This window comes from Agelaius tricolor, unplaced genomic scaffold (genome assembly GCF_023055355.1).
Source record: "Agelaius tricolor isolate 1412-34295 unplaced genomic scaffold, bAgeTri1.0.p SCAF_7, whole genome shotgun sequence".
Lineage (NCBI taxonomy): Eukaryota > Metazoa > Chordata > Aves > Passeriformes > Icteridae > Agelaius > Agelaius tricolor.
In genome coordinates, this window is record NW_027269267.1 from 3,876,173 (window position 1) to 3,898,087 (window position 21,915).

The 21,915-nt window shown below is 41.8% G+C and overlaps 1 protein-coding gene across 1 annotated transcript in view; it reads right to left on the minus strand.

Moving 5' to 3' along the window:
• DSCAM (DS cell adhesion molecule) overlaps positions 1-21,915 on the minus strand; it is a 479,690-nt gene that overhangs the window by 9,290 nt on the left and 448,485 nt on the right. Inside the window, exons 30-32 of the mRNA XM_071430161.1 lie at positions 21,148-21,297; positions 16,463-16,660; positions 12,522-12,824 (exon numbers count right to left, since the gene is read on the minus strand). Of these exons, the coding sequence (XP_071286262.1) occupies positions 12,522-12,824; positions 16,463-16,660; positions 21,148-21,297 (651 nt within the window). The remainder of the gene's footprint in view (positions 1-12,521; positions 12,825-16,462; positions 16,661-21,147; positions 21,298-21,915) is intronic.

The window sequence follows — 21,915 nt, forward strand, 5'->3', positions numbered from 1 at the left end:
CTGCTGCAGCTGCACAACTGATCCCCTCCTGCTTGGGTTTAATGAGGTGTCTAAGTTATAATAACATGTAAAAGGGGCCTCACTGTGTAAATCAATACCCACCCCGGGGCTAAAGGCAGCAAATCTGTCAATAAATAATGAAATGGTGACAGGAAAGGTGAGGCCAGGAGTGCTCCTTTCCTGTCTGCGCCTTGTCACGCAAGCGGCCTCATGCATTTTTAAGGATGTTCTGAGACAGCACTCTCCTGCCCAGTGGCTGGGAAAACTTGGAAAACTGTGCTGGAAGCCTCAGTGAGGTGCTCCTGGTTAGCAAAGGTGGATTTTTAAAACTCATTTGCTGCTCCTGGGTGCAGTGAACAGAAGCTGCTCAATTACACATCATTTCAGCTGGGGGTGAAATCGATGGTGGCTCCATGGAAACAGGATTAGTCCTGAGATGTGTAGGGAGCCTGGAGTCAGCACAGAGGCTGGACAAGGTGAGGAGATTCAGGGGTCACTGGAACCAGCAGGAGCTGCTCTGTTGACCTCTCCAGGTGTGAGAAATGAATTTTTAAAGGACTCTCGAAACCTGACTGAAAGGTCACAAAGTCTTGTACATCTGTATGCAAACTCTGAGATAAGGTGTGCTGATAAGGAAGGCCATGGAATGGAGATGACATGCTTGGGAAAGAGATTGAACTAGAAACAAGTTTCAAAAGATTGCCTTGCAAAAAGACCAGATATTTTGGAGAATTAGAACTGTGAAAGATGCATTGTAGCAAGACGACATGGGGTAAAATAATTGGTGAACTATTATTTATAAGGTGCTACTAATAGGACCTGAAAGCAGGGCTGGATCTGTTCTTGTCTGGATGGAAACCCCTGCTGCTGGTTACCTTGGGCTGGCTGACAGCAAAAAATCACCCACACTGTGTCCCAACACTGTGAAGGTGAAATTGTTTGGCATTTTCAAAATAATAGGTGGTGTTAGAAGTATTAGCAGCAGCATTGTGTGGCAAAAGCTAACAGGCTGAAACACATTTATAGGGTATTGGAACCAGGAAATAGGGTGGCTTCTGATAGTATGGTGTTAAATTTACATCTATTCTGTCTCACCCTTCTATGACACTGATAATGGAATAAAATCTCTTAAAATGCCTCTCAGTTTCCCTGTCTCTGTAGAGCTGGGATTTTTCCAACATCAGGCTCTGAGCCATTCCTGTGAATTCAGGGATAAACCTGACCATGCCACAGCAACAGGAGAGCAAAAACGCTGCTCACAGAGCTGGGCAGGTCGGGCTGCAGCAGGGAAAACAACATCAGCAGTGCCTGCTCCCTGCTGAGTTAGTGGGGATTTCTGTAGGAATTTCTGTCTCTCACTCTCCCCAGGTCCCTCAGTCTGAATCCCCTGAGTGGTGCTGAGGTGCAGCATTGCCTTCCTGTTAATTCATCCCCTGGGACCGGGGGTTCTCACAGCTCCCACATTTAAATTAGGGATGCTGAGCATTTCCATGCTGAAATCCACCTGGAGAGCTGTGCTTTAAAGGGCAGCACATGAAGCTCTTCCATGGATGGCACAGACCATCATTACCATCAGATTAGGACTGCTAAAAACTAAGGTTTTTTTCCTCTAGTGATATGATTTCCTGCTTTAATTTCCAAGAAGAGCACAAGCACGACCTTTCTTGCAGGTAAGATCTGGTTTCCATTTTCAGGGGTGGTAGTGCCAGCTCTCCTGTAGGGCTCAGATTACACTCAGGTCCTCTTGGCACAGGGGACAACAGAGCCCGAATTAATTAAATCAGGAATGGCTGTAAATGTCTGCAAGGACCTTAAAGCAGGGCTGGATCTGTTCTTGTCTGGATGGAAAGCCCAGCCTTGAGCTGACTGACAGCAAAAACCACACACACTGTGTCCCAACACTGTGAAGGTGAAATTATTTGGCATTTTCAAAATTTAAAATCTAGTTTTTTATAGAAGTGAGGTTCAAGTTAGGGACACTTAACAAAGGTGTTCTAAAATATATGTTGTGTTAATTGAAGTGGACACAGCATCTTTGCCTTGAATTGGAAACTTTGCTAGTAGTTTTAACAATTTAATGTTAAAGTTATGACTGTAAGAACATAAAAGTAGGTGAAAATTTACTGCTAAATGGAATCCTTGCTTAAGGCATAAAAACTCTTCAGTAACTACAGCTCAATCAAATGTGTCTAAAGCTACAGACAACATGGGTAGTCTTTGTGGTCCATATATATATATATATATATACATACATACATACATACATATATATGGACCACAAAGCAAATAATCCACTTTAGAAAACAAAAATTAAATTAAAAATTTTTTTTAAAACCTCACTATTAATAAGAAAGATCATGTTGCTAATCAGAAGATAGGACACTGGCATCCTACGGGGGAGGGAGGGGGTTTCCTTAATGTGCAAATTTCAGTCTAGAAAAAATAGAAAAAAATCCCCCAAGAGTATCCTGAACCAGCACAGTCTGGGATGCTGGTTTTTTTCCAAAGTCAGTGTTAATTTTGAAATCAAAATAAAGAATACATTAGGAAGCAACAGGAAAAGGTAATTTTTTTGCTACACACTCCTCACAGTGTCTTTGAGGAATTGGTACCACTTGTTTCTCTCCTCTAATTAAAAAATCTCTTCCCAGCACCCCTATCACTGATTCAGAGGTGACAATTGCAAAAATAATTTACATTACTTTAATTGCAGACTCACAGAAGGGTTTGAGTTGGATGTTAAAGATCATTTAGTTTCAAATCCTTCCACTCTCCCAGGCTGTTCCAAGCCCAGTCCAGCCTGGCTCTGATCCCATCCAGGGATGAGGCAGCCTCAGCTTTTCTGGAAAACCTGTTCCAGTGCCACCAATGACTTGAATTTATGTTGCAGACATCTCCTATAGTACCTAAAATGAGACTTCCACATCACAATTGCACAGAAACCTTGTAACTGAACAGCTGTCCTATTTAAACTCAAGATTCACACTGTTATTGTTTTCCTTTCTGATCCCAGAATATTTCAGCTTCTGATCTGAACCTGTTTAAGTTCATTTTTATTGTACTGGCGTGGTTAAAAAACTTGCAGGGTGAACCTTCCTGTCTTCAAATCCACCAGAATAAAAACCAAAGCCAGTGATATCAAGTATGTAGTCACATCAAATGAAATGCAGAATTAAATGGTTCTCATCCCTGCAGAACATTCAGCTTTTCTCAGCTGAAGGAGCCAAAGCTGCTGATACTCCACAGAAATAAAACCTGAGAGAAGATAAAGGCAATTTCCTCTCATCACTGATGTGCCATTTCTAGGATAAGCAGCAAATGGCACAGTCTGTCTTTCTGTGATGTGCCCCTGCTTTTCCAACAGTGCAGCAGAAAATAAAGAGAAGGTGTTCTGTGCACAGAAGGATTTAATATGGAAACATTAGAGATGCTCATCTAGGGGAGCAATTTCAGTATATACATAAGTATATGTACAAATTAACAGTCATGCTAAGAGTATTTACTGCTGTTAAAAGTGTAGGCAAGAAGGTTTTTCCCCACTCTGTGCCTCTCCTTCTGTTTTTCCACCTGCTTATTTTGATTTTTCTCCTTATGTACTTCTCTCTAAACTGGATCTTGGTCTCCCACTGTAGAGTCAGGAAATGGGGATTTCTCTGTTCTGTATACACATCATACACAATATGTGTACATATATTCATATTTGTTCATATCTATTCTATTTCAAATATTTCATGTATATATTTCATATATATATATATGAAATATATATTCTGTACTTCAAACCAGACAGTGCAAATATAAAACCAGAACAGAAAACAACCCTTGTCTCAGCCTTTGTGTGCTTTGCTTTGTGATTTCTGAACAACAACAACAACAACAACAACAAGATACATAGATTCCTCTGCATCTTCAAGAAATTCAGTTTTGGATCTGGAAACAATGGAATTAATGGAATTATTCCCCATTTTCAGTCAGGATAAAATAACAGGCATGGGGGAAGGAGGCTAAAGGTGAGCTGCCAAGAGTCCCAGCCTTTGCTGAATCCCCTGAGGCCAAATTTGTGTTGAATTCAGTCACAGCCAGTGGGGCTCTGTCTGCAGCTTTCCAACAAAAACCCACTCCCTAAATGGACTCCAATCCCTGTGTCAGAGGGAAAGAGCTCCTTCACCCCTGAACTCACAGGGCAGAGAAAAAGAGTTCACATCTTGGGGCTGACACTGGAAAAACACTGTGCCTTCCATTGCTGCCTGATTCTTATTTTTCTCATTATGCTAAGCAGCTTATTTTTAGCTGCAGTGACTGAATTCTGGAAAAGAAGATTTGTTTCTTGACTTGGGTGTTTCAAACAACATTCAGGCACTGCAGGTGATATCCAGACTGCATTTAAGGGACCCTTGTAAATCTTTTCATAAATTACTTGCACTCTTTAGCTCAAGGCTTGTCTACATGTTAAGGCTTTGCTGTTCAATCATCAGGATTAGTCAAAACAGTGAGAAACTTCTGAATTGGGTCAAAAATGCTAATGAAGGTATTTGAAAAACTGAGAGAACCTGATCATTCAGCAAAGCTGGAGAGGTTAAATCAGTATTTTTTCCTAGTTAATATGCAGTAGCTTTAAGGGCTAGACTTGGGCTGATGGACTGAGGTGCCCATCTGTAAAAACCCAAAAAGTGCCCAAATGTGGATGGTGAGGGCTTGGTGGAGAGCAGGCCTGGCCTGGCCTTGGGCTGGTGTTAAAAGGCAATTTCAGCTGGCCAAATCTCCTCTGGGACATGGGGACCAAGGAGAAGGGCTGGAAAATGGAGAGGAGAGAAATGTTCTTGTCCACCAGGCAAGAACACAAGGACAGCAGCAGGAAAATCCCAGGAGAGCACCCAGGTTCCCTAGGGAGAGTGGGGTGTCCCTGAAATCTTCAGAGCTGTGAAATCAGTCCTTGGAAAATCCTTTTTTTCAGAGTTTGCCTCTCCAAAAATGCCATTTGTCCCCACTCATGAGCAGGCTTCTTTCCAAACTGGTTCCTTTCACCAGCTGAAAGTTTGTGGAGGAAGTTCTGAGATATAAAATCTTGGGATGCTTTAAATGGATTTCCAAATCTACTAGAGATCCCTGAGAGACATTTCTTCTCTGGGATCATATTTGGGATGCTTTTGTCCTTCATGTGATCTCTCCCCACTTTTGAGGAGGTGGGGTGGTCAAAAATGACCCTGAACTTGTTTTGTGACATCAGGTAGAGAAATTCCTGGTCCAAGTCAAACAATCCCTTAAGGGCAATGTCAAATATAATCAAAGGTTCTTTTTACTGCTGATTAGCAAAAGAGAAAAATATAACTGAGGGTTTGATTTTGCAGTACCCCTGTGGGAAAGGAAGTTCCTGCAAACTGAAAGAAATTAAAATTTTCTAGATATTTCCCATTCAAGCCCTCATCTGATGTTATTCCTTCCAAGCATGAACTCCATTGCCAGGGGATGCAAGTAAGTGGTCTGTCCACAAAAGAACCCCAGACATAAATAGTACTTGGGATGCAAAAATATCAAAATATTTCCCAGTTAATAGTGGTTCTTTTCTCCAGCACAATAATTTAGGAGTAAAGAGAAGAAAAAAACCCAACAGGCTTCTTGGCTGAGGCTATTACTGAGATTTAAAATTATAATAATGGGAATCTATTTTTAATAAACTGCTCCAGCAATGTTTATTGCAGTGAAGAATAATTGTTATGATAACTCAATTTGTGATTATTATTCTTAAAACAGAAAAAAGGAACATTATTATAAAACTCCTTGAACCTCTACAATTATCTTCCATTTTTCTACATTACAGACTCTTTGATGGCACAGTGGGAGGTAGGAAGAGAGTGCATTTCTTTCCAATTTCTGTCCCTTTTTTGGAGGATGAGGGACTGACTCATTTGTCAACCTCACAGGTAAACTTGGGTTTACAATTGTTGAAATTTATGAATATTTATATGAAAAATTGCCTCAGTTTTGCTCTGCTTAAATGATTCCTTGAGGACCTGATCTTACTAACCAAACTGGTGGTTACTGACAGCTGTGGGGAGGAGAACAATAATCCAAACCCCAGATTTCTGGGAGTTTTGATGCTGAGAAAGAAGCAATGAAAACAATGTGTTGCCACCATTTTTACAGCATGAAGGATTTTAACACTGCACAGGAGCTGAGAGGACCCACTTTTGTAAAGGATGGGATTTATCCCACAGCTTTAAAATCCTGCTGTGCTGTTTTTACTGCTTCAATTCTCTCTTTTAAGGTGCCTCCTGGGACACCTGACTATTCTGATGGCTTCTTGAAAAATGTCACCATCTACAGGAGGTCACATTCAAGGTGTGGGCAGATGAGGCCTGACAGTCCACAAAACAGCCCACGATTTTGTGCAGTCCACAACACCTCATGTGCAGGTCTGCATCCATCCCTGCACTTTTGGGGAGCTGTGCAGGGGCTGCTGGCAGGCAGCAATTCCAGTTGGCTTGGCAGTTTGTAATGTGATACTACAAAAGGGAAAATGGTGGTGGTGCTAATGATGAGGCATGAACTACAAATAATCACAGAATCTCAGAATGGTTTGGGTTGGTTGAAGATCATCCAGAGCCACCCCTGCCATGGCAGGGACACCTCCCACCAATGTCCCAGGCTGCTCCAGCCCCAGTGTCCAACCTGGCCTTGGGCACTGCCAGGGATCCAGGGGCAGCCCCAGCTGCTCTGGACAATCTGTTCTAATCTTATATTTTTTATCTTTTTTATCTTTTTCCAAAAATCTGCTTGGGGCGTTGTGAAGATCAGAACACAAGGATGTGTGAGACATGCTCTCAAAACACCAAATGTTGGAATGAATTAAAAAATATCTTACTTCCACGTTCCATTTCCTGTAGCTATGACTTTTGAAAACTCAGAAAAATTCCTGAAGTTTTTTTTCTTTTTAATTGAAGACTGTTTAAAAATGTTTTCCTTATACTTGAAAGTTTTATCCTGGTGTGAGGACAACATCTACAGCTGCTTGTGCCATCAGTTGAAGTGTGCTCCTGTCTAGGAGAGCTGGCTGATATTCAAGGATCACCTTCTCCAAGCTCAGCGAGCAGAAGCTCAGGCAAAAATCCTGGGAGGCCTCTATGGATGAAGAAAAAGCTCCTGGCAAAACTCAGACACGGAGAGGGAGTTCCCAAGAGGGTGGAAGCAGGCAAGAAAAAACCCAGAAGGAATACAGAGACATTATCCAAACATTCAGAAATGGGGTTAGGAAAGCCCAAGCCCAGCTGAAGTTGAATCTGTCCAGGGATGTCAAAGATGGAAAGGAGAGGAAAGGAAAAGGGAAAAAGAAGGAAAAGGGAAAAAGGAAAGGGAAAAGGGAAAAAGGAAAGGGGAAGGGAAGGGGAAGGGAAGGGAAGGGGAAGGGAAGGGAAGGGAAGGGAAGGGAAGGGAAGGGAAGGGAAGGGAAGGGAAGGGAAGGGAAGGGAAGGGAAGGGAAGGGAAGGAAAGGAAAGGAAAGGAAAGGAAAGGAAAGGAAAGGAAAGGAAAGGAAAGGAAAGGAAAGGAAAGGAAAGGAAAGGAAAGGAAAGGAAAGGAAAGGAAAGGAAAGGAAAGGAAAGGAAAGGAAAGGAAAGGAAAGGAAAGGAAAGGAAAGGAAAGGAAAGGAAAGGAAAGGAAAGGAAAGGAAAGGAAAGGAAAGGAAAGGAAAGGAAAGGAAAGGAAAGGAAAGGAAAGGAAAGGAAAGGAAAGGAAAGGAAAGGAAAGGAAAGGAAAGGAAAGGAAAGGAAAGGAAAGGAAAGGAAAGGAAAGGAAAGGGGGTCTTCTGAAAGTTTCTGGTGACAACAGGAAGGCCAGGGGAACTGTGGCCCCACTGCTGAGTGGAACCTGGTGACACAGGACATGGAAGAGGCTGAGACCCTGAATGCCTTGCTGGCCTTGCTGGCCTCAACCTCCCCTGGCCAGAGCAGCCTTCAGGAATCCCAGGTCCAAGAGATCAGTGGAACAGTCTGGAGCAACAGACTCAGCCCTGGTGGGCAAGGATCAGGTCAGGGAATGCTTAAGCAAACTGGATGTGTGTAAATGCATGGACTTTGATGGAATGTGGCCACAGGGGTGAGGGAACTGGCAGATGCCATGGAGGGCCCTGTCAATAGCCTTGGAGTGATCATGGGGTTGGCAGAAGTGCCTCAAGACTGGAGAAAAGCAAATGCCACTCCTGTCTGAGAGAAGGACAAAAAGGAGGATGCAGGAACCAAGAAGCCTCTGAACCTCATCTCCATCCCAGGAATTCACCAGCAAACTCCTGAGAGTTACCTTCTGAGAATTAATTTTCAGCTTTGTCATTGGGTGGATTCATTTCCAAAGTCCCCATTTATCAAAATAAGTTTTTCTCACAGTCTTTCTTCAGACTGTCTTATAATTGCTGAGAATTATTTTGAAAAACAGATAGTTCTTATTGCAAACTCTCAAAATTTTAGTGCACCCATAAGATGCAACAGGCAGCAGTTTGGAAAGGGAGGACAGAAATTAGGTAGGAGAGGCAGAAGTGATTGAAAGTGACATTTTCCCAGGAAAATTAAATTGGCTGAGAAGAAAAGCAAAGCACCATGAAAACAGGTGAAAGTTCTCTTGAAAGAAAAGATTTACTTCAAGGAAGAATAAAGGTGTGCTGAAGCAGCACAGTGATTTATCTCAAATGTTCTTGTCTACTGAAACCAGATACCTGCAGTTTTTTTATTTCTTCACCACGTCCTTAAATGGAGAATGACTTTGATTAATTGTATTTGAATTACAAATTACCTCTGGCAAATTTCTGAAGTGGTGGGTAAAAGAAGAAAGATGCCCAGTAAGTGTTTCCTCACTGACTTGAAAATTAAAATATTGGTCTGTCTGCTACTGCTGAAAGTTCTTTCTATCCATATGTTTTGTTTAAAACCCTTCATAAAGTGACCTTTAATAATGCATTATTCAATATTTATGGGCCAACATTCAAATTCATTCAAATTGTCCCACTGGAACACTCAATTATTCTTTCAAGGTAATGAAGCTAATTATTAATTTTATAATATATTTAATTTTCCTTGCTGCAAAGGAAAGCTAGAGTTAATCAAGAAAAGTAAGGAAAAAAAGTAAAGCCATTAAAAATAACAGAGCTAAACATGACTACGAGTCTGTAAATCACTGGAGGGGCCCTAAGGTTGTTTCAACCCTGGAAGATTTTTTACTCAAGCACAGAGATCAAATTTTGGTTCTATCTTCCCTCAAGAAAACCAGCTTTATATGGAATACATTAGAATATTTCCAAATACTAAATATGCAAAAGTAATGCACTTGGAACATGAAAGGAAAGATACCAAGATATTTGTTAAAGAAATGATTAAAAAATATCTGTTGACTGCTTGGAAGGAGAGAGTTCAGTTTTGACTTAGCTGTGACTGCAGATGCTTCCCTTTAGCAGAGTAGGGACAAATATTTATCTTACTCCTTTGGAGCTAGAAATGAAAAATATTCCTATCTTTATCTATTTCTACAGCTCCTGGGTTTGTGGTTCTACCCTGTGACTACACAGAAATCAGCAATTTCTCCCACTACTTTATTTCTTACTTATTTTCCCTCTTATCTATCTGATTTCCTGACACACTAATTTCCTGCCTGGAGTATTATAACTGTCTCTCTTCTGCTTGGGCTTTTTCTTCCCACATTTTTCTTTCAGCTTTCTCCAGCCCAACCCTTGATGCTTTCTTTTCAGTGTTCCTGCTCTTGAATGGCCCTTCCTGATCCCACTGCCTCCCTTCCACTCCTCTGTCCTCACAACCACTGCTTGTTATGGTGAATATTGAACAAAGACCCTCCAGAGATCATTCAGTACTCTTTTTCACATAGATCAGCACCTCTGATTACTTTCTGTGGATCTGAGCAGCAGCACTCACACTGGCAAAATTGTAGAATAAAATAAAATAAAATATACAAGAAAAAATTAAATAATACAAAATAAAAGAAATCATGTTTTCAGAAAGCAAACAAATATAATTATGCCTTTTTCCCATTTGAATCCTACTCTGCTGTGTCATATCCTGTATCCTGTAACAAAGGCTGACAAATCTTCTGAGATTTTATAACCTGCTTGATCTCAGAGTACCACAAATAACCTGCCTGTGCTGTTGGGAACTAAAGAATCAGTAGAAACACCATGTTTGTGATCTGGAAATGTGACTGAGCCCAAGAGTTGGATGTACCTCAAGTACCTTTGTGGGAAAGTTAGGATTTCTGTATAACTGATGATATGATTAAGTATTAGTTGTTTATTGTTTATATTATATACATTTATAGATTTTATAAATTATTAAGCATACATTTTTTGATTGGTGTCTTTGTTTTGTTGATTTGTTTTTTGTCTCTATTTTTTTGGAGTATATGGTTATAGTTTAGGTGTTTTGTAGTTTTTTGTTATTTAGTTTTTGTGGTCTTGATATTTGGTTTCTTAGTATTTTCTTTTTTAATTTAGCACAATTTATGTATTATAATTTTTATTATATTTTATCATTTTATTACATTTTATTATTTTTATATTATTTAATTTTATTATATTTTTAATTTAGTACAATTTGTTTTTTATAATTTAGTGCAATTTTTCAGTAGCTTTGATGAATTCTGGAGGCTTTGATAACAAATTTAGAAGCAGGCTGGTGCACACTATGGCTTAACCCTTGTAAATACATTTCAACATACCTTCAGGCAGCAAGGAGCTGAAACCTTAATTTTCTTCTTTTTTTTTTGTTCCCTCCTGATTTAGATATCCCAGGTTTGATATTAGGTGATGTCAAAGAGAGGAGTGGACCAGCTCCAGGACATCACAAAAGGGTGGTTACAAGTCTGACAAGCCACAAGGCAGAAGGGACAAGCTCATCTCCTGCAATCTGTCTTTATCAGCATTTAATGAGAGCCAACTTTGGCTCCCAAGCACGAAGCAGAACAGTGAGACAGGGTTTATTAGAGGCTGGTTGGAGCTGGAGATGGGCAGATGCACCCACATATGGTCTTATTTATCCCAGGAGGGTGAATGGCCTGATGGCTGCAAGTGTGAGGAGTGGATTTGATGGCTCAGCCAGCCTCTCCCTGCTCCTAAATGCCCACATTTTCTCTATGTGGGAGAATATGCTCACATGTTCCATTAGCTGGGGTTAGGATTTTAGCTTTTGTATTTATCATATGTTTGTAATCCTGAAATTCTTCAGTGTGTAACTCTAAACTCCATACACAGTGTGAGCTGCTGCTTTCCCATTTTGGGTAGACACAACAATTCCTCTCCAGGCCTGGGAATCAAGGACACCTCACTGTCTTGAGCTCCAAGAAATGTAGACAAAAGTGAGGTGGGGAGGAGCAAACTTCCTTACCTGAAGCTGTAATTGGAAGATTAACCCCTAATATGCAAATGGACCAAATTTCTAAAAGTGTGAAAACCCGTGACCCATCACCCATTTCAGGTGGAGCCCCTGGGGGGGCTTTGTCTGCCCAAAATGTACCTGAAGGCCTATCAACAAATATAACTGCTTTTTACTCCCTTAATTTTGTCTGACCTCTGTTTTTAGGTAGCCCAAAAAGACATCAGCACAATCCCCAGTGTGGCATTCACATTCTCTGAAAAAATCCTCTTCGCCCAGGACTTTTCTCCTGGGAAGCTGAGAAGCCTCAGAGAAAAGGAAAACAATTCTTATCTCATTTGCTTCTCCTGTGTTGTGCTCATGTGGAATGTGTTTGGAGATTGTTTACCCACAGGTGATTGTTTCATTGGATTCTGCTGGGAGTTGTTTTCACTCTTTGGCCAATCAGGGCCAAGCTGTGTCAGGGCTCTGGCGAGAGTAATGAGTTTTCATTATTATCTTTTTAGCCTTCTGTAAGTAGCCTTTCTATATTCTTTAGTATAGTATAGTATTCTTTAATATAACATAGTATAATAAAGTAATAAATTAGCCTTCTGATTGGATTCTGGTGTGAATTATTTTGATTCTCTGGCCAATCAGTGCCAAGCTGTGTCAGGACTCTGGAAAGAGTCACAAGTTTTCGTTATTATCTTTTTAGCATTCACTAAGTACCTTTTCTCTATTCTTTAGTATAGTGTAGTATTCTTTAATATAATATAGCATTATAAAGTAATAAATTAGGCATCTGATTGGATTCTGGTGTGAGTTGTTCTAAATCTTCTGGTGTGAGTTGTTTTCACTCATTGGCCAATCAGGGCCAAGCTATGTTAGGACTCTGGAAAGAGTCATGAGTTTTTGTTATTATCTTTTTAGGATTCAGTATCTTTTCTGTATTCTTTGGTATAGTATAGAATTCTTTAATATAATATAGTATAATAAAGTAATAAATTAGCCTCTGAGAACATGGAGTCAGATGCATCATTCCTGGCATCCCTGCAAATACAACACCCCAGCCACATCTGTGACTAGTCACAGGAGATACTGTGATCCACCCTCTTCCCAGCCTGGACGTGGTGCCAAACCCTCCCTGGGATGCCCCAAACGCTCTCCCTGCTGCCTCACCTGGGCGATGTGCCTTGGGAACCGCCATGTTCATCACCCTCCCTCCGTCCTGAGGCTTGGGGGGGGAGGCAGTGAACCTGCAGATGCCCGACTCGGAGGGCGTGCTGGACGTCAGGCTGTCCGTGTAGTCGTTGGTCCCTGCCGTGAGCTGCTCTGAGGACGTGTCTGATATGAAGCACTCTGTGATGGTGAACTTGGCGTGCCTCAGCTGCTCTTCCATCTTGGCGTGCTCGTAGGCCCTGGCCAGCTCTTCGTAGGTGGAGGAGGCACTTTCTGTGGAGACCATGCTGCTCCTCGCCCGGTCTGAGCGGCAGGAACGGGGTAACGGGAGAGAGAAAACATATGCACAGTCTGGTTTTAGGTGGAAAGGCACGAGCTTGATATTTCAGAGTAAAGCAGAGAGCCCTTGAAATTATCAAGGTGATTTAAAGAATCTGCTTCAAATGCCTACACAAGTGTTACTTTAGTCAGGAACTCGACAATTATAGATAATCTAAAGTGAAGCTTTATCCTGTGAGCAGCTTAATGTGCCTTAGCATTATATTCATGTTTCTTTTATAAAAAATAACCTTTACTACATGAAAAATATTACCTTTTCACCCAAAAATGATTTCTCTAAATCTGAAATGCCTTCAAAAGGTTTCAAACCCACAAACCAGATTTTGCAAAATAAGAAACAGCTTTTTTACATTAGCTTTTTAATGCATCTCAGAAATATTTCACTGGGGCTATGTACAGGTGAGAAAGGAAAGTCTTTTTGTCCTGTTTCCATCATACATATATATTTTTTCTTTTTTTTTGGAAAGTGCTGAGAACAAAGGTCAAATAGGAAGGCAGTAGCTCTCAGATATTATCTCTCTAGACACCAGGTAAAACACAAACTCATTTCATTCAGAACAAAGGTCTTCAGAAAGCAATATTTGGCAACTACAGCCTGCAGTCATCCAGTTGCCTTTTTTCAGTGCTGCTGAAGCTAATGAGGGAATTCATATTTGACACACAGGTTATTATGACCTACAAGCTGTTCTTTTCTGCTGATGAGTTTCTGAGAATATCAATATTTCTTAAACAACACTGTTATTGAAGATGTAAATGCCTACTGATACATTAAAAAGCACTCTGGAAATGCAGGGCTCATTTCTGCAGGGACAGAATTGCTGGGCTGTTGCATCCACGGTGTTTCTACTCCAGTGGGCTGTAAGAGCAGAGAACTTTGAAAAGTTCCTTGGGCAGAAGTCATGTTTCATCACAAGATCTGTGCAATTTCAGACATTGTTGGTGATGTTCAATAAACAGGCACAGTGTAATAGCTAATTCATAAAAATGGACCTCCTGCAGCAGCCAGAGGCAAGCGTTGTCATTATTGCAAATCTTTATCTTTTTTATTGTGTGCCTGCACCCCTGCATCCGTTTTCATTGTGCACAAAGAATGATACTCCTGCCACTTTTGAACACAACCATCCATTATTTAAAATGACAAGTACTTCTGCTCTAACTTGCTTAAGATTTGGAGCTGACCAGAACTTAACAGGGTTTCTGTTGATTTTTCTTTCTTTTTGCCTTTTTTTTTTTTCTTTCCACCCACAGGAAACATCATTCTGTTTTTCACATTTGATTTGTACAGCAGACCTCAGTGATGTCTCCCCATATTTCTGGTCAGCTGGAAACTCCCAGGAGGCAGCAGCTGACCAGTGCCACGGAGCAGTGCGTGTGAATATCGCGGTCATGCAAAGGTCACAGCTTGGTCCATTTGAAGCTCAGGACCTGCAGCTTCCCATATCCCCATGCCAAGAGGGAGAATAGTCCAGAATCAATCTGTCTAAACACCTACTTTAGATTTGATGGAAGTTTATCCAAGCCCAGGGTGAACTTTATGGAACTTCTTGGACTTCATGAATACAGATTGATCAGGAAATTTCTAATGGCCTCTAGTTAGAACATCAGAATTTGGTCACAGCTATGAACTGCTGCCAGGCATTTCTCCTAAGCTCAAAAGCTGCTGCTTTGGAAGCCTAGAATTGTTTTGATAAGTGCTAAATTCTGCCAAATATCAACTCCATCAACCAGCTCCTGAAATCTGAACTCCAGATTGGAGAAGTGATCAAATGTGCACATTAGCTCAATTGATTCTTGAACACATAATTTGGCTACATATGTTTATTTGAAAGTTTTAAATTTCTGAAGCACTTAAATTAAATGGACTCTACTCTTTTCCCAGAAACCAAGTGGTGTAATAGAGCTGCTTCTTGGCACAAGGAAAGCTTCCTTGATCTAAAGCTTGCTATCCCTCACATAAATCACCGTGAGCTCAAAGGTAGACACAGAGTAGAAAAGCAGGCTTGTTAAAATATAGATTATAAAGTCTGTTTACATAATTGGATGTAGTTTATCTACTAAACCACACAGTAAATTTAATTTCTACCCTTTGCCACGCATATTGGAAAATATCCTCGGGTGACAACAGGTTGGAACACATCCAAATGCACCTGCAATCTGGAGTGTCTACAGAAGGGGTTTCTGAGAGGAGATTTTCTATTTATATTTAGATTTGTATATTTAATAACCTTAAAAATTTATGATAGTTCTACCTGAAGGTTGTCAGCTGGCTGGAGGAATCTAGTGACTGCCTTAACCCCATGGAGAAAACATGGGGGTTTAAGAGGGTGAATTCTGAAACATTGAGAACTCCAGGCTGTAAATCACTAAATATGAGTGAAGTCAGATACTTGTTCTCATAGAGAAAACAAACCAGTCATATTGGTTTTTATGGTGAAAGGCCACTCACATCCACTGCTTTGTAGCTCTAACACATCATGAACACCCTTCTCCTAAAATCAGAGACAACTGGCAATTCCTTCTGAGGAATCCAGAGCAAACCTGTCTTCACTGTGGTCAGAGTTCCCTTTGAGAAATATTTTACCTTACTTCTTTTTTAACCTTTATTAGATTTACTTCATGATTGATCTTCTAGTTAATAATTTAATAATTTATTTGCCTTTTTTGTTGCTTTTTCAGCATAAGACAGTGGAGAAAGATTTTTTTTCCAGTTGCATTTATGATGTGAAGGCATCAAGAAGACATGAGGGCTGCAGGCAGAATATGTGTTCAGTGTCTCCCCACTTGTCTTCTAGAGGAATAAACCCCATGCTGTTCCTCAGGAAAATCCTGGCCAGCTGCTACAGAATTCAGTGGTATGAATGGATTTTTACTTGGACTCTAATTCCAGAGTTTTCCCTCTTTTTTTTTTCCCTCTTCTCTTTCCCACTGAGAATGAACATATTACATATATTACATGAATGGGAAAATAAAAATACTAATCTGAAGGTTGTTCAAATCCTAAAATCATTCCAAATATGAGTCAAGGATATTCTTGCTGATTAATATTGTCCATTCCTAGTCAAAGTCTCCTACTTTTGTTTTTTAGTTTAGGAAGCTACAGGAAAATTTACCACCTTGTCTTTCACAGGATGTGTGTGCAAGGAGGACCCAGAGGCACAATATTTGTTGTCATTATCACTACAAGCATTTTTGGCATCCCTTGTAAATAACCTACAGAAAAATCCATCCTGGCAAGGGAAGAACAACGACATCTGAGCTCCAGACAAGGCACACCCAGGAACAGAACAGGTGGGCACAGGCTGCCCACACAGGAGGTGGAGCTCCCACCCTTGGGGACATTCAGAATCCATCTGGGCATGTTCCTGAGCCACCAGCCCTTGCTGACCATGCTTTCAGCAGAGGGACTGGAATGACCAGGGCCCAGGTGTCCCTCTGGACCTCAACTCTGATCCTGTGACTTGGGAGGATCCTGTCAGCAATGGGATGCCAGGAGCTGCTGGGATCCTGTCAGCAATGGGATGCCAGGAGCTGCTGGGATCCTGTCAGCAATGGGATGCCAGCAGCTGCTGTCCGTGTGTCCCTGCAGGGAGCCCTGTCCGTACCTGTGTCCTGCGAGGGGCTGACACTGTAGCTGTCACTTTCCTTGTCCACGGATCCTGCTGGCCTGGGCGTGGGCAGCCTCCAGTCTGTGGTGAGGGTGTGGGCTGATATGGTGGGGTGGGGTCTGTTGAGGGTCCACTGGCTGGCGTAGCGGTTGCGCGCGGTGGGGCCGGTTTTGGCACTCCTCCTCGTGGTGGGATCTGTGGGGGATGGCACAGAGGGGTGGGAAGGAAACCAGCCCTGTCAGAATCACAGAATGTCCTGAGCTGGAAGGGACCCACAGGGATCATCCAGTCCAAGCCCTGGCCCTGCAGACACCCCCCAACAATCCCACCCTGGGCGTTCCTGGAGTGGTGTCCAAACGCTCCTGGAGCTCTGGCAGCCTCAGGGCCATGTCCATTCATCCAACACCTCTGGGTGAAGAAAATCCACCTTCTCCTAAAATCCAACCCAATCCTTCCCTGACACAGCTCCAAACATTTCACAGAATCACAGAATAATGAGGTTGGAAGAGACCATCAAGTCTGAGATCAAGTCCAACCCATGCCCTAACACCTCAACCAGACTATAGCACCCAGTGCCATGGATGGGCTTTTTTTAAACACATCCAGAGATGGTGATTCTACCACCTCTCTGGGAAGAGCATTCCAGTACTTTATTATTCTTTTGGTGAAAAACTTTTTCCTAATATCCAGCCTATACCTTCCCTTCCTCCTGTCCTGTCCCTGGTCAGCAGAGAGATCAGCGCCTTCACTTCCCCCTTCCAGAAGGGGATGACCACTGAAATAATCTTTGTTAATAAAACCCAAAATCAAGACATTCTTTTTGGGGAAAAAAAATGAAGTGCTAATGCTGATCATTACCAAACTGCTGATGCTTTTCTAGAACTACTCTCTTTCTAATGAAACTACATTTTATCAAGGGTGGAACTGAAGAGCTGAAGGCCCCATCATTCTTCCACTGACACATTCATTATCCCTTTACTCCAAGAAAGGCAGTTCTCCAGCACCAAAACCACTCTGAGAACTGAAAGAGCACAAGGCAAGTAGATCTGGTCAGGGATTTCACACCACACCTCAAGTGAAGTGCAAATTATCAGCATAGATGTGCCCACAGAAACACTCTGCACCTGCTGTCAATTTTGAAATAGATGTGCTCAGAAATGTGGGGCTATAATTCCCTCTTCTGGACACACTGTTGCTATATTACAGTATTGATCAGCTACAGATTTCCTATTTTAATAAGTGGCCAAGACATAAAACAGAAGCTGTAATAGTGCCATCAGAGTTTCAGTGGGAACAGGTTCATAAAGAATTGACTGCTTTGGAACAATTAGTAAATTAATACAATTTCTCAAACTTTAAAAATCATCTGCTACTGGTTTAAGGTCAGCAATGTTGTACTTTTTAAATTAACTTAGAGATAATATAGTGACCAAGATTGTAAAAGCAAGTATGTGCCAAAATTGACCTCCTTGAATTTATTAATAAAGAATTCTGCCCTGAAAGTGAGTCTAACAAAGCAAGGGCAAGAGAAAATTCATTATGTGGCAAATAGAGAATGACTACATCAGCACTGAAGGATTTCTCTTCAAAGCTTCTGAAAGGATATCACTAACAATAGAAAGGGTGTTAGAAATGAAAAATTCAAATCTATTCAAAATGTTCTTTGACATTCAAATGGTGAAGTTGTCAGTCTTTGTGGTAAGAGACTTTAGCAGAAGAAATGGAAAGAAAAAGCAATGCCCAGATAATGATACTGAGCACTGCTTCTGCCTAAGCATTCCCAGTGAGAATTTGTATTCTGCTGCTTCAAAGAAACACAGCATTTATTTACAAATAATGGTCTGATCCTTCCTTTTTTTTTTTTTTTTTCCTACAGCAGTGGAAAAATTAGAACCTGGAGACACTGATAATTGATCCTCCTGGTAGTGCAGCACAGAGCTGCCTCACATGGACAACATCCAAATCCATGTCCAGTGTGGCACAAACCAACACTTGGGAATGTGGCACGTGGCTGTGGTGTGGCCAGCAGTGAGCCTCACTCAAAGGAGAATGTGGGAATCCATAAAATCAGAGGGTTTTGGGAAAGCTGCAAAAGGCAGGCCCCACAGACAGCAGAACTGTGATCAGAGCTAAGCAGCAGCCATGAGATTGGTCAGCAAAAAATTGTGTAAGAAGCAGAAAAGCAAGGACAAATAGAACAATGGCCTGTGTATTAATGCTTGTCTGGAATAACTCCCTAAGCTACAGAAAAGTCTATCTAGTGAGATATTAGGAAGTTTTAAGCTTAATAATGGAGCTCTGTGCATTGTGTTTGAAGGCTCACAAGCAGGTATAGTATTTGAAGTAAGCAAGCAGTGTTTTAACCAAAGGTACCTGTGCTTATAGTGGTTGGTTGGAACTACTGTCAATGTGCTTTTGCTTTGTGGGATTGGTTAGAAAACTTATAAAGTAAGTTGTAACATTAAGTTCTAAGTCTGCTGCCTGAGATGTGAGCTGGTGGCATCTCCCATTGTCATAACCATGTAATGAGACTGGTGCTGATGGCTCAAGATGCCTTCCTAGCAGTCTCACCCTGTTTGTAATTTATACATAGCCCCCAGCTGGCCACAGAGAATGTGGAGAGCAGGAGGAGAGTGCTGGTGAGAACAGCTCCTGGCACAGTGCTGGGGCTGCCTGGTCTGGAGAAGAGAAGGTTTGGGGGAATGCCATCAATGTATGGGAATACCTGAGGGGCAAGAGGACAAGAGAGGACAAGAGCCAAGTTTGTGTCAGTGGTGCCCAGTGAGAAGACCAAGGGCAATGGCCACAAGGAGAAACTTGGGAGCTTCATCCTGAACATCAGGAAACACTTGAATGTGAGGGAGACTGAGCTGCCCACACAGGAGCTGGAGCTCCCATCCCTGGGGACATTCAGAAGGCATCTGGGGCTGTTCCTGAGTTTAGGATCTGTGTCCAGCCCTTGCTGACCCTGCTTTCAGCAGAGGGGCTGGACTGACCAGTGCCCAGATGTCCCTCTGGACCTCAACCTCTGATCCTGTGACTTGGCAGGATCCTGTCAGCAATGGGAATGAGCTGGGAGAGCCTCTGCCAGCCCACAGGAGCTCAGCCCATGTCCTGATGAGGAGGACTGAGCTCTGTGAGTGCTGTGCCTCTGTGAGGGGCTGTGCAGCACAGGCACAGCAATTCCAGAGCTGGCAGTGGGATGGAAACACAGCTGGTGCCCTGGTTATGCCAGCTCTGCTGTCAAACACACCTGGAGAGAGCTGAGGCCAGCAAGGCAAAGGTTCACAGAGCAGCTCTTCCATAAATCAATAAATAAGGACAAGGGAAGGACTTCAAATACGCTGTAAAGGAATATTTGTCACTCAGTGAATGTGAGTGGGCTCAGACAGGAGGGTCCATAACCTCTGAGCCACCCAGCTGGGCCCTGCTCTCCTCTTCACAGCACAAGTGGTGGCTCTAGACAAAATCCCATCACCCAGCCTGCAGCAGAGCTGGATTAGTGCCTTAAATCCAGAGAACATTACCTGGAAGTCCTTGACCCAGCCCTGTGCACTGCTGCAATCAGATCTGTCCTGCTTAATAAAAGTGCTGGTGGATTTTTATTTCCAAGCAGGGCTGGACACAGATCATATTCTTACACAGGAGTTAAATCCACATTTAATTTGAAGGAATTCTCTCCCTGGCTGCAGAGGAATCAAGCACAGAGCTGCACACAAAGAGGCATTAAAAAGGAAGGTGCCATAAAATTCTGTGGTATGACACAGGTGTGAGGTTTTGGGGTGATGCCTCTTTCCTTATTAGAAAATCTAATCCTCAAGGAATGACCTGAAAAAAGATGAAAGAGCTAAAAAAGCACCAAGGCCAGGACTACAACACCTCTTATTTAAAAGATTGGGGTGGAAATGGATTTTTCAAATTATCTGTGTTCTAGCAACTGAGCTTTCAGCCTTCATGTTCACCAAACTCAGCAAGTAAATTCTGAAACAATCAGAGGACAGAAATAATCTACGAGATTTCAGAAGCTGCACACTACAGTGAACTATATTTTGGTAAAATTTCTAACTCATAGCTAATCATTCAACCTAGTATTTTTTTTACCATTTACATAGATATGGAATGTATTCATGAGAGGAATGAGAAAAATGGATTGCATCAGTATATTAATTTATGATAGTATTTTAATCACTAGAAGAACAACTTGGCATGAATAATCTGAGAAAAGTAATTTACCATAATAACTAAAGCCAGACATACAACTTTTTCAGAAAAAGTAATGAGAATTTCTTTTTTTTTTTGCCTGATGGAGAGGTAGGAGGAAAGTTGCTTTTGAAATACAATAAAGATTGATCACAGAGAGAAAAAAAAAAGTGTATTACACACTAAAAGCCATTAAGGTAATTTACCCAATAAATTCTGGAAATTAAAATCTAGCATGCATTTGCTTTAATGAAGGCCAGGTATGAATTATTTCAAATTACACCTCTATTTCAGATACATATGCAATTTCCCCCTTATTGAATCACTTGGTGTAATAGTTTTAGAAATGTCCTCTGCTGACCTAAAAAGATTTCTCTCCACTCTCAGACAGAAAGATGAGGATGCAAATACAGGAGCAGAGTATTTATTTTGTTAAGAGCTTTCTCCTCTTTAAATAAAAATCTGTTTTTTGATGTGCTTACTTGTTCCTGGCCGGGCATCAGAGACATCCACCAGTGGCCCTGTGGCTTGTGACACCGACTGGTAATGGACAGTGTGGGTGACAGTCAGGGACTTCTGCTTGGACGTCTCTCCAAAGTCAGCATCAGTGAGCAGAACCGTGGACCTGTCATCTGTGAGCAGGAAAATAATCAGATAATGAGCACAGAATGTTGGGTTTGACTCCATCAGAGCTTTGCAGTGAGTCCCCAGGTGTCCACAGCCCAGGGACACCGCGGGCAGAGCAGCTCCCTGCCACTGTCACATTTTCTGAAAAATCCCCTTGCCCAGGATTTCTTCTCCTGGGAAGCTGAGAAGCCTCAGAAAAGAATGAAAACAATAATTATCTGATTGCTTTGGAATGTGGTCTGGAGATCATTTACCAACAGGTGCATCTTCAATTGGTTCCATGTGAATTGGTTTTACTTAATGACCAATCACGGCCAGCTGTGTCAGACTCTCTGAGTCAATCACAAGTTTTTATTATTCATTCTTGTAAAACCTTCTGATGTCTCCTTTCTCTTTCTTTACTGTAGTTTTATTATAGTATTCTTTACTAGAATATAGTATCATAAAATAATAATCAGCCTTCTAAGAACATGGAGTCAGGTTCTCATTTCTCCCCTCGTCCTGGGGACCTCACAAACACCACAATTGGTGACCCCAGTGTGTGGAGTTGAAGGACAGCTCCCTGCTCTCTGCAGGGCCCAAGGGGCTTTGAAGGGAGGGAGACTCTGGGTTTAAACTTAAAT